General features: G+C 43.0%; 1 protein-coding gene across 5 annotated transcripts in view; it reads right to left on the reverse strand.

The window, feature by feature from the left end:
- The window catches only part of PAMR1 (peptidase domain containing associated with muscle regeneration 1), an 80,545-nt gene that overhangs the window by 44,164 nt on the left and 24,266 nt on the right, over nucleotides 1-12,115 (reverse strand). The window contains exons 2-3 of one of the 5 annotated variants that reach the window (XM_086338658.1): nucleotides 10,024-10,200; nucleotides 3,621-3,749 (exon numbers count right to left, since the gene is read on the reverse strand). In XM_086338658.1, the coding sequence (XP_086194784.1) occupies nucleotides 3,621-3,749; nucleotides 10,024-10,200 (306 nt within the window). Of the gene's footprint in view, nucleotides 1-3,484; nucleotides 3,750-3,846; nucleotides 3,975-4,546; nucleotides 4,689-5,024; nucleotides 5,272-10,023; nucleotides 10,201-12,115 lie in introns of those variants that run through there. The other 4 variants (XM_086338663.1, XM_086338662.1, XM_086338660.1 and 1 more) reach the window with 4 other exon arrangements.

Here is a 12,115-nt window from a genome sequence, read left to right on the forward strand (position 1 = left end):
ATTCCCCACAGCAGGAACCAGGATTGGAGAAATGGCTCATTTCAGGACTTGCACATAAAAATCAAGGTGAACTTGAAACCCTGAGCGGGTGGGGGCAGTGCCAAGAAGCAAGGAAGTGCTCACAGAATGAGGCAGCGAAGTCATCTTAAAGGGACTTTGGTGGCCAGTTCTGGGACAATTTAAGCATCAAAAAGAGGACGATAGGATTAAGGGGAAAAAAATGAAAATTCATGAGCTCACAGTACAGAGGAAGAGAGAGAAGACAAATGTGGGAAAATTATAATAACGGGTGAATCCAGGTAAAGAATGAATGTAGTATTCTTTCAACTCTGCGTATTTAAAACTTATCAAAGTAAAAAACTGGAGAAAAAAGGAATCACTCCTCTGAATATTCTGCGATTACTAAACCAATCTCTCCTGGCCAGGAAAATGTGAAGAAAGTTTTCCCCTGGGCTCAGTGACCTCCAGCCCTTCTCCAGTTCTCTTGCTTAATGTAACTTGTCGATGGTTATGAGTGAATCGATCACATAATGGATGTTAAGACTGTAAAGAGTTGGGTCAAAACCATCTGTGATGAGCATTGTCAAAGACAGTGAGTAAATAAAGGTGCTACCACGTCGGCTCAGTGCTGAAAGGTCTATAATTAAAATATAAACACTGTGATCCTTTCTGGCATTTGCTTGGCACTCCTCCTTTCTTCTAAGGTTCTATATGGCACTCAGGAAAAGGTGCCAGGGTTCTACAACGGTCTTCAGCAAGAAGCCCTCCTCCTCCAGAATTAAATGATCTGAAAGGATCACTTGGGCGCCATCTACTGGTCAAATGCTTGCACTGCCACATGGCTCCAGCACTGTGCCCCAGCCATGCACAGACCACCCAGGTGTTCAGCTGCCCCTTAATAGAGGCAGGCAGCATCCTGCCTGCCTAGTCAGCAGGGCAGACAGTCAACAAATACTGAAATGAATTACTTCTGCCTGGGAATTCCCCTTGCATTTATTTAGTATGAGCTGTAGGTGATGAGAACCTAATAACATCATGTTGATGTCTTATGGTCAAGTCCTGTTTCCACGAATGTATTGTAAACTCATGGAGGGTTCCCTGTTTCCCCTGGTGACGTGCCTAGTGATCCATAAGAAATGCTCTCTTTGTGTATGTGGCTGTGATCAGGTAAACATACACTGCATGTAATGAGGCTTTCACCATGGAATTGAACAAGCATAACTGAGCCAACACAGAATGGAATAGGAGTATGATCATTGCTTTGTTTGTTTCACAGCATTGACCACATTCTTTTTGTCTCTCTTCTCTAAATTTCAGGTTCTAAAATGGCAGTGACTACATCTGTCTTGCTCATCATTGCACATAGAAGCACATTCTTTCAAGAAGCATTGTTTGAATGGATTGTTGTTTGTTCAGTTGCTAAGTTGTGTCCAACTCTTAGCAGCCCTGTGAGCTGCAGCACGCCAGGTTTCTCTGTCCTTCAATATTTTTGAATGGATGGGTAGATCTATTCATTACTTCTTTTTAATGAATGGGGGCATGCGTACTCCACTTTGCCTGCCTAGTGGTGGTGACCCATTGCCCTGAGCCAATTCTGCTGTCCTTGAGAAAGTTCGATCCTATACATGGAAACCATCACCAATCCAGACCAAACAGACCTACACAGTCGGCTGTTAAACTGAGGCTAAACGCAAGACTCAACCAACAGGTACTATTTGGAAAGATACATCTACAGGATTTCTTTGGGAAAATGCAGTCCTCTGTCTTTGACTTCCTGCATGCAAATATTCTTCCCCTTCTCTGCCCTGTCCTCTAAACAAACTCACTCACAGTGTTTAGAGTATTGTTTAGGAAATACTTGTATCCTTTTGTTTGAGGTAGAATATACTCTCATACTTGACTGATTTGTGGCTCAGCCACGTGACTTGCTTAGAATATAAGTGAACGTGGTGAGAGCAGAGGCCAGGAATGTGGCCGTGTGTTTGGCTTGACTGCTTGTGCTTCTGTGACACACTCAAAGCAGATCATACCCCAAACTGCCCGCTGTGGTCTGAGCTCCGAACTCTAGAGTTCAACCCAGGCCAACCCAGCTGACACCAGTTAAACCCCAGCCAACTCACAGATGCATGATAGAGAAAAATACACATCTATCCTTTTGAGGGTGACTCTTATGCCCCCCAAACTGACTAATACATATGAACACACTATCACCACCACCTGTGAAAGCTTTGACTTAGAAATTCTACTCTCTGACCACAATACCTCTTTCAACTACATGTTCGGTGGCTTTATTACCACTAAGCCTGCTTTTCCATCTCACCGACACCTCCAGTCTCTATTTTCTTTACCAGGTTCATTTGGGTTTTGTGTCCTGCCCACGCTGGACCCCTGGACAGTCACGTCTCTGCCAACTCTTAGGTCAACCATGTGACTGCTTTTATTCACCTCTGCTACCGTGCTGCTGCTGAGTATCACCCACCTGTCCAGGCTGCATCACCTACACATTAGTTCCAGCTTCCACTGGGTCCTTGGCCATGCTTGGGCATGCTTTAACTTTTTGGTAGCTGACACATTTCCTCATTCATCAGGTGGCTCTCCCCAAATTTTGGTACTCTCAAGCCTCAGCTTCCCTTCTACTCTGCTCTCATTAGAGACTTCATATGCTGCTTGCAGAGAAGACAGAGCTACAGAAGAGTTCACCAGTAGGAGATAGGTGAGACAAGGGGTCTGAAATCACACAGACCCCTAAAGCACACAGACTTAGGTGTCTTAGGTATTTTCCTTACCCTTTGCCCTAGACTCTTGCATTTTTGCTACATGTTTGATCAGGCAAGAAATACCAATAACACTCCATCCTCTATTTCTGTGGACTGGAAATATCGTTCGTAAGAGTAAAATTAATGAGGCTCTAAAACCATCCTGATTGCTTCTAATTTAAATGGGGAACATGTAAAATAGGCTTAACAAAATAATAACAGTTTATACGTTGCTCCAGATCCTGCTGCTCAGAGTGATATTCACCACTGGGTTGCTGCATGGGGGAATCTTAAACTGAGAGACAGTTTAGATTTCCACTCCATTTTCAAAGGATTATTGACACAGAGGGCAGCACTAATAAAGATTAAGCAATTCTTGGAGATCAAGCAGAACCCAGCAAGGATCCCTTTCCTGGGACAAGTGGCATGCTGACAGTTTGATGTGGTTCCAAGAGTGGAACTCAGGATTTAAGAAGTTTTCCAATAGGAATTCATATTTAAAATGCACTACAGACAACATTTTTGAAGCCTTATTCACTGCCTGCTGACCAATGACAGCATGCAGTTGCTTCTGGAATGGACATGAGGCATGCTTGTGTGCAGAATGCCTTGGCTTCATTCAGGAGAGAGGGGAAGATTTAAGAGGAGACAGAAACCTCCCATGGCCAATTCCAAACAGATGTCCACAATCCACACCCAGCAGAAGGAAACATATTTTTGTTTCTTACAGTCTTACGTAGGAAGTCTTCTGGCCACAAGCTTTCCAGAACTCACAGAGTCCAACAAGATAAACCTTAGTCCACGGCAAGGTGAGACTTGAAAGGAGCCTGAACTAGAGATGGAGCTAGGTCAGGGACTACTCACGCATGCAGTCTCCTCCATACCAGCCCGCACGGCACTCTGCACAGTAGATCCCCTTCACGTAGAAGTCGTCGAGGGTACCCCCCCAGGAGCCGTTTCGGCACGTCTTGCAGTTTTCAAAGATGGTGCAACCTGAAACATTTCCAAGCAGAATGGTGTTCGATTAAGCACATGCAGGTTCTGATGGGTTGCACGAGAAACTGTGGACTTTGCCAGGATCTTGTCTCACCTAAGAGCATCTGGACTCAGAAAGGTGCCCTTAGGAAAAAATGCTCATCCCTAGGAAGATGCTAGAGTCACCAGCATTCAGACTGAGGAGTTTAGGGGATGGTCTGAACCATCTTCCAGGTTAGCAGCTGATGGCTTGTTTTAAAAAAACTTAGCTTCTGGTCATAATTATGAACTTCAATTTTCAATCAAATACAATGCTATTTAAACTTATTTTTAATCATTATGCTTTACAAAGCAAATAATATTGATGAAAATACCCCCAAATCTAAGACTGGTAGTAAATGCTTATTATTACATTAAAACCAAATCTAAATTACATTGCTGTCTGTGCTAAAGGAGAAGCCTCTTGCTGATTGTAAATTTTTCACATTTTTTACAAGGATGCCTATCTCATATATCATCAGTAACCTGAAAAGTATTATGAGATATTGAAAATATTTAGTAATAACCTTCCAGATTGATTCCACATTTTGGTTCTAATTAATAATTTTTTAAAAAATCAACATTGACATAATTCAGATGCCATAAAATTTACTGTTTTAAAGTTTACAATTCAAAAAAAGAAAAATAAAGTTTACAATTCAATGGGTTTTAGTACATTCACAGAGTTGGGTAACCATCACCACTATCTAAATTTAGGATATTTCATCACCTCCCTCCATAAAGGACCCCATACTTATTAGCAGTCACCCCCTTACCCTGTCCCTGATCCCTGGCAACCAGTAATCTACCAGTCATTTCACATAAATGGAAACAGGCAACACATGGCCTTTCTTGTCTGGCTTTTTTCGTTAGTGGCTGATGCTCTAATGCAAAATGAAACAACCTGTAGTAAAAGGCAGACTACACCAATATAGGTATTTTTTCCTCTTTATAAAAGTATCACATATTGATTGTGGAATATTAAGAAGATTCAAACAAGCAAAAAGAATTCAATTGAAAACACCTAAAATTCCATTACCCAGAGAAAACCATCTGTAATACTTTCCCTCTGTATACACACAAACATTTTTTAAAAATTAGGCTTATATTATACACTGCACATTCTGTTTTACTTTTTGATTTAATAAAAATAGTAAACATCTTCCCATTCCACTAAATATCCTTCTATGTCATATACTCCTATAGCCAGAGTGTGCTGTTGGAAACAGCCTCAATGCCTATTAATGGGCTCACCTTGGAAGGTGTCAGGCTCCCCCGGATCAGAAGACCACACCAGAGAGGACTCAGCAGACCTCGATCAAGGGTTGTTTTTAAAACATGGCCTCCTGAGAGGTGGGGGATATTGAGGAAAGGTGGAGATAATCCAAGCCCGCTTATTAAAACAGAGCGCTAAGTTCTGGTTGCCCCATTCATTGTCCAGCTGTGTGTCCTTGAGCAAACTGCTTAAGTTCCCTGTGCCTCAATGTTCTCATCTGTAACCCTGGGGTTAAAAAATGTACTTATCTCATAAAGTTGATTTAAAAATTAATCTCACACCAATAAAGGGCCTGGCACATAGCAATTCCCCCCAAATATGAACTCCTATTATTCTGCATTCCTGTACTTCCACTTACTGGGCTTATCCCCACCATAGCATTTGGCATGCTGAATTTTAACTGCCTATTATCTGTTTTCCTATATAAACTGAAGTCAAGGACTGCATCTTATTCAACACTATATCCCCCCCACACTTAATATAGTATCTGGCACATAGTAAGTGTTCCAGAAATATTATATGAGATTCGAGTGAATGAATAAATGGATAGATGGACAGTTGGAGAGATGAATGAACTGCTAATCCAGGCTTCTGAAGTGTCTGAGATAACCAGCATTTCCTTGAGCCGATAGCACACTTTTCTCTTTGGCTAAAATTATTAGGTTTTCATTGGCCCATAATGCACATGTGCAGTGCATACGTGTGTGATGTCTGTAAGAGACAGACTTGCAGCTCTCTGCATACCATTCTGAGTTTGCTCCCTTCTTCCAGTGCTTGCTTCTTTCAACCAGAAAAAAATTGCTAATACGACTCATCAGAGTTCATATGACCCACAACTGGGTCCCAGGGGGGACCTCTGTGTCTTTAAAGGCCATCTTCACCCATGTGTCACATTCCCATCTGATTCCCTCCCCGCTGTGCCGCCGAGGAGGTCAATGGACTCCATCTGCCTTCAATGACCCTGCCAACTCTCTCGCTCTCTCTCCAGGCCATTAGGGGCAAGCCATTAAAAACCAGTTTGGTGATTAAGATGAACAAGGCTATGTTAAAAAGACACTAAGCAGCTCACAGAATTGCCCAAATGGTAAGAGAACCAAGGTCAGAGCTAACAGCCTAGAAATGCACTAAAAGATGCAGCCAACCTGCTCCAGTGAGGGCCCCGGAGCTGCTGGATGTCAGCACCACCATCCCCACCGCCGGGCCTCCCTGTGGCACAGCAGCAAAGAATCCGCCTGCCAACGCAGGAGATGCCAGAGACGCGGGTTCGATCCCTGGGTCAGGAAGATCCCTTGGAAGAGGAATGGCAACCCACTCCAGTATCCTTGCCTGGAAAATCCCCATGGACACAGGAACCTGGCAGGCTGCAGTCCACGGGGTTGCAAAAAGTTGGACATGACTGAGCACACACACCCACACGCCACCACCAGGCCCCTGGACATTGGTCCTCCTGCAATTACTGCCATCATAGGAGAAAGAATGGTTGTCCATCATGATGACAGAAGTGATAGAAATTCTAAAACCAGGCAGAGATCCCGTTTCTCACCTTTGAGACTGAAAAAATTCCAAAATGGCACATTCTGTTGTAAGACTTCAGGCAAAGAATACTCTCATGGATGGCTGCTGTGAACGCCAAACGCATGGAGAAGAATTTGGCAAAGGCTGGCAAAATGACACATGCGCCCCGCTTTGACTCAGCAATCCTTCTTCTAGGAACCTGTCCCAGAGATATGCTGCAAAAATACTAGCTGATGTACGCCTGAGGCTATTCACTACAGTAATATTTATAACAGCAAAAAGCTAGAAACAATCCAAATACTCATAAACTATGGTAATCCACAGTTTATGATGCACAATGCAGTTTTGTGCAACTGTAAAAAGGAGTGGGAAAAAATGGCTTTATACTGTCAGTGAGCCACCTCCAGCATATATTGTTAAGAGAGAAAAAAGCAAGGTAGTCAGCAGTGTTTATGGCACGCTGTCTTTGGTGCACGAAGGGGAAAGACACATAAATGCACACACAGATTTGCTCCTATTGTCAAATATAAACCTACCTACATATCAAGCAAGTGGGTTTCGAGTAACTGGTATAACACCATAGATAAAAGAACTACAATTGACTTTAAAACATAGTATTCTGACTCTATAACCTAATGAGATATATTCTAAGGTGAATAAAAACCATAAGCATCAGTGCTCTTATTACTAACACCCATAATGCTCTAGTGTGGCTTCGTACAAGTTTAAGATAAAGCGAGTAAGTGATTTATTTAGTTTATTGGGACACAGGATTTTCACCATGAAAGAAAAGGCATACAAATACAAAATCCAAGAAGTTAATTAACAACCTTGGAATGTTACATTTGAACTTGAGTAGCAGTAAAAACATTTTAAAAATGCACGTTTCCCAGTTCTAGACACTTAAGAAAACAAACAAACAAAACCCTGTAGCAATGACGGTTCAACAGCAAGGAACAGCTCAGGTGACCTGATCATGGTCTCAGACCAGAGTTCCTTGGAGAAATGGCTGATTCCAGATCTGGGGCAAAAAACAGACAAGAAGAATTCAAGAAGTCTTCAAAATCAGTGTGGTCATGCCAGAAGAACACAGACGGACACAAAGGGGAGCCCAGTATTAAAAGATGGGATGTATGCATTAAAATGAATAATGATTGACATGGATTAAACCACATAATAAGTGAAAATGCCTGAGTTCATAATGACACTCACACACACAGAGAAACCTCTTTGATCACTGATAGGGACTGCTCAAACATGAATTCGCTATTTTCGAAAATAAAAAATTTTTAAAAAGTCTTTCTCTGGCTCTTCCTTTCAGGGCACCCATATGGTTAATGTGGAACAGCTCTTCACTACTCAGTTGGGAAGACCCTTCCTAGCATCAGTCCAGGTGGGTGCCTCCTGTATTGATGTAATAAGTTGTTGGGTGCAGTGTGGCAGATGTTGATGGCCTTCTCTAAGATGTGATATGAAGCGACAGCACTGCCTACGAAGTTCCCTTACTTACCCCATGACCTCATGCCGTCTCACAAAGCCAAAGCCAGCCCCAGCCCCTGCTGCCACCACAACAGTAATTGTTAGCCTTTTGAAAATATTGAAAGTTGTTCAGACTTCCGTACTCCTGCCAAGGATCCCTAGTCTGGAGATCCTGACTTAGCTCTCAGATTTTCCTTAGAAAATCTAGAGGCACTGCTCAACGATTTCCCTGCAAACCCTACTCACCATCAGGGAACTGGAACAGCGGGTTTCTTTTCTGGATCAAATGTGCAAGGGTCATGCTGAGGTCACTTCTATTTTAAAGCTCAGCATTACTCTCTTCCAAGAAGGAAAATGGTTTAGACGTAACACCTGTATACTTGAGCCCTGTTTTCTCTCCCCTTCTATGATTTTCCTCAAAAGGAAGTTCCTGGTAGTAATAAGCATCATCCTCTGTGTTTGTAAAAGAAGGGGAGAGGCAGAAAGGAGAGAAGTTCCCAAAGCCTATTTTTGACATCCTTTTAGTCTTCAGTGTAAGGAAAGTGTATTGGAAATTCTCTACATCCTCTGTTTGATCAGGCCCAGAAGGGAAAAGGACTCACAAGGCAGCAGATATGAAAGCACCAAGAAACCATTCAGTGAGTTGCTAATCACGCTAGAAACACATTAAGAGTGAAACTCAGTGTCCACATGGCTCTCAGCAGACAGACACTTCAGCGAAGGAAAATCACCATCTCCTCTGTGGTGGGGGCCAGGGAAGTTGGGGTTTGGGGGAAGGCAAGTCTAGCTTGATGTAAAGCCAAAGGAATGGGTACCGTGACCTGGGAAGGCCCCATCTCGTCCTAGGATGCTCTCATATCACTGGGTGGTGTGGTGGTGCACGCGTGTTCAGTCGTGTCCGATTCTTTGTGACCCCATGAACTGTAGCTCACCGAGCTCCTCTGTCCATGGGATTTTCCTGGCAAGAATACTTATTACTGGGACCAGTTCCCAAATGCCCAAGCATCACCCTTGACTTCTGCGCTTCCCTTCCCTTCCAGCCAACTCCAAACTGCCATCAACTGCACTCTCTGATCTCTCTCAAATCCCTCCACCTCTCCCCATCCACAGGGCTTCTCTTCATCAAGGTCTCCGTTATTCTTCCCCTACCTCTAATTGTGCCCTTCCTCCAATCCTTTCTCCATATTGCGGCTGAAAAGAAAATCGGCTTTCACCTCTTTACTAAAAGATCTCCAAGTGTTACATAAAATATCTTCAGGATATAGCTTAAACATCATAGTACTGCCTGCAGAGCCCTTCAGCATCTCACTGATTTTCCTTCGCTGAAGTGTCTGTCTGCTGAGAGCCGTGTGGACACTGAGTTTCACTCTTAATGTGTTTCTAGTGTTTCTAGTGTGATCTGCAGTTCCCTAAACTCCATGCTTTCTCTTGCCACGGAGCCTTAGCACGTGCTATTCTCTATGGCCTGACCTCTCTACTAGATTCCCTTCACACTCCTCAGTTCGCTGCTTCCATCTTCAGCATGCATATCACCTCCTCTAATAAGTCACCCGCCCCCGTCCCCACCCAGGCTCCCACGGCACCCGTGATCTCTATCACAGCACCTCCCATGATACATTACAGCTACCTATTTACTCTTCCATCTCCCCCACCAGGCTGCAAGTTCTAGAAATGCCAGGAATGTCTCTTTTTCTAAAGCACTGTGTTCCCAGTACTTGCCATAGTATACAGGGGCGCACGGTCTGTTTGTTCAATGAATGAATAAGTAGATGAATCCACAGCTTTGTAAGTTTGGCACTGAAAAGGGCACTAACCCTCCAATTCCTCTGCCTGTATTTAGAGTGGGTAGAGTTATGCCACTTTTAATCATTATGGCATCACAACCCCTGATGTCTACCTGTCAGAATTCAAGTGTTCTGCCTGCTTCCATCAGTGACCTCAGAAAACATGGAGGCGATCCAAGGTCTCCCAGCGCACACTCACCTGGGTGAATCAGGCAGGAGTCACATTCATTCTCCTCGTTCCTGCAGCATGGGATGGTATAACCCACCACTTCCTTCTTTCCAGGGCACTCACATTTAATCTGATCATATTCACAGCACTCCCGACACATGATATTCCACTCGGCTCCAGGGCAGGCTTCATTGATGACTGTGTACTCTGAAACAGAAAGCAGCAAGTGAGGAGGGAGGGCCTGGCAGGAACAGGAAAGTCCCAGAAGTACTCTACTGCCAAGAAGCACCTTGCCCTGGAACCTGCCCGAAGGATGTTCAAAACCACCCAGTGGGGCACAGGAGAAATTTGTTATTTCAAATTTCAAAGGTGCTATTCATTTTTATTTTTAATAAAAAAGAAATCATGTTTTATCAATATAGAATCTAAGTGGATTAACACACATGCACATAAATAACAAAAAGCATACATTTCCTGAGTGTCTATGTTTATTTCTATTTTTGCTAGAGTATATCAGACCACTGTTTACAGCTACACAGGTTGTGCACTGCACAATTCCAAAAGGAACCATCCAACTGTACAACTGCACAGCACAGTCCAGGCATTGGGGCTGTCAGGAAAGTCTGGTGACCACTCTCTAGGCTAGTTCTATCAAGTACAAGGCTGAATGCCCAGTAGAGACCATGGCATTTCCTCCAAACTTGGCTCCTGGATTTTGCAGCAAACCATTTTTATGGTATCTTCAAAGCTAAAACCAGCAGAAAAGACAAAAAGTATCTTAATTAGTATGTTTGGGAGAATTTCAACGTTTTATAAGAGTGAACTCATTGGCAGAACTTCATTCAATCCCTCAATACAACTGAGTGTTCTTTCCCATGAGAAAGCAGTACTCCTTCCTGGATAGAATTTCTCTCTTTTTTCCTAAAATATATCTTAGGTAAATGAAAAGGAAAAACCATCTGGCAAAAACTATAAGAGTAATCAGTTGGAAGTTGCCCAGAGGAATCCAGGGTAAGAAACAAGACCTCATTTTGATTTCCTTTCCCTCCTGCCCCAACTCTCTAGTCCTAAAAAATTTTGCACTAAGATGATTGAATCAGAAATAGGTCAGATAGGAAATGGCATGGTCTCTACTTGGCATTCAGCTTTGTACTTGATAGAACTGGCCTAGAGAGTGGTCACCAGACTTTTCCGATGGCCCAAATGCCTGGCTGTGCTGTGCAGCTGTGCAGGTGGGTGGTTCCTTTTGGGATTGTGCAGTGCACAACCTGTGTCACTGTAAACAGTGGTCTGATATACTCTAGCAAAAATAGAGATAAACATAGACACTCAGGAAATGTATGCTTTTTGTTATATGTATGCTTTTTGTATGCTTCCTCAAATAGCAGATATTTGAGGAAGAAAACGAATCGGGCTTCCCTGTGAAGGCTTCCCTAAAGACCCCAGGCCAGGATCCTCATCAAACTTTGCAGACCCATTAAATCAACTCTAAAATCTATGGTGGCTTCTAACCTCTTAAATTTCATAACTTAGTTTTCTGTTTTCCTTCCCTAAATTTGCAAGTCTGACAAAGAGTAGATCATTCTTAATTTGCCAAGTAGAGTCATATAGAAAAACTCTCACCATCTTCTCTCGGGCTCTGGTCATAAGAACATTCTAGCATCATAGAAAGGAACCGCTTGCATGATAAGGGACAGTTTCTTAGAATGAATACATGCAGTTTTATGAAAAAAATCCCTCATTTCTTTTCCACAAACACTGGTAGGGCAGCAAAGCCCTTCATCCTGGCATTTGGGAACAAGCGGCATCGATCACTATGATATTGTTATCGCTGCAATTTTGTTTCCTGAACTATTCTGGGAGCTCCTCTAGGACACACTAAAACTTACTCAGCTGAGCTTCTCATGTTTCTGATTTTGGTGGGATGTAATGAATACTTTTTAAAATCTAGAAGAGAATTTAACGGTTAAAAGTGAAGGGAAGTAAAGGAAAACATAGGAGTAAGTCTCCATGATGCTTGACTTGGTATGATCTTGGATTCTTAGGCATGACACGAAAAACAACAAAAGATAAACAGACAAACCGGACTCGTCGAAACTAGAAACTTTTGTGCAACACAGTG

The sequence above is a fragment of the Bos grunniens genome, chromosome 15 (assembly GCF_055505025.1).
Source record: "Bos grunniens cultivar Pamir isolate PY7600 chromosome 15, Bosgru_T2T1.0, whole genome shotgun sequence".
In the NCBI taxonomy this organism is placed as follows: Eukaryota; Metazoa; Chordata; class Mammalia; order Artiodactyla; family Bovidae; genus Bos; species Bos grunniens.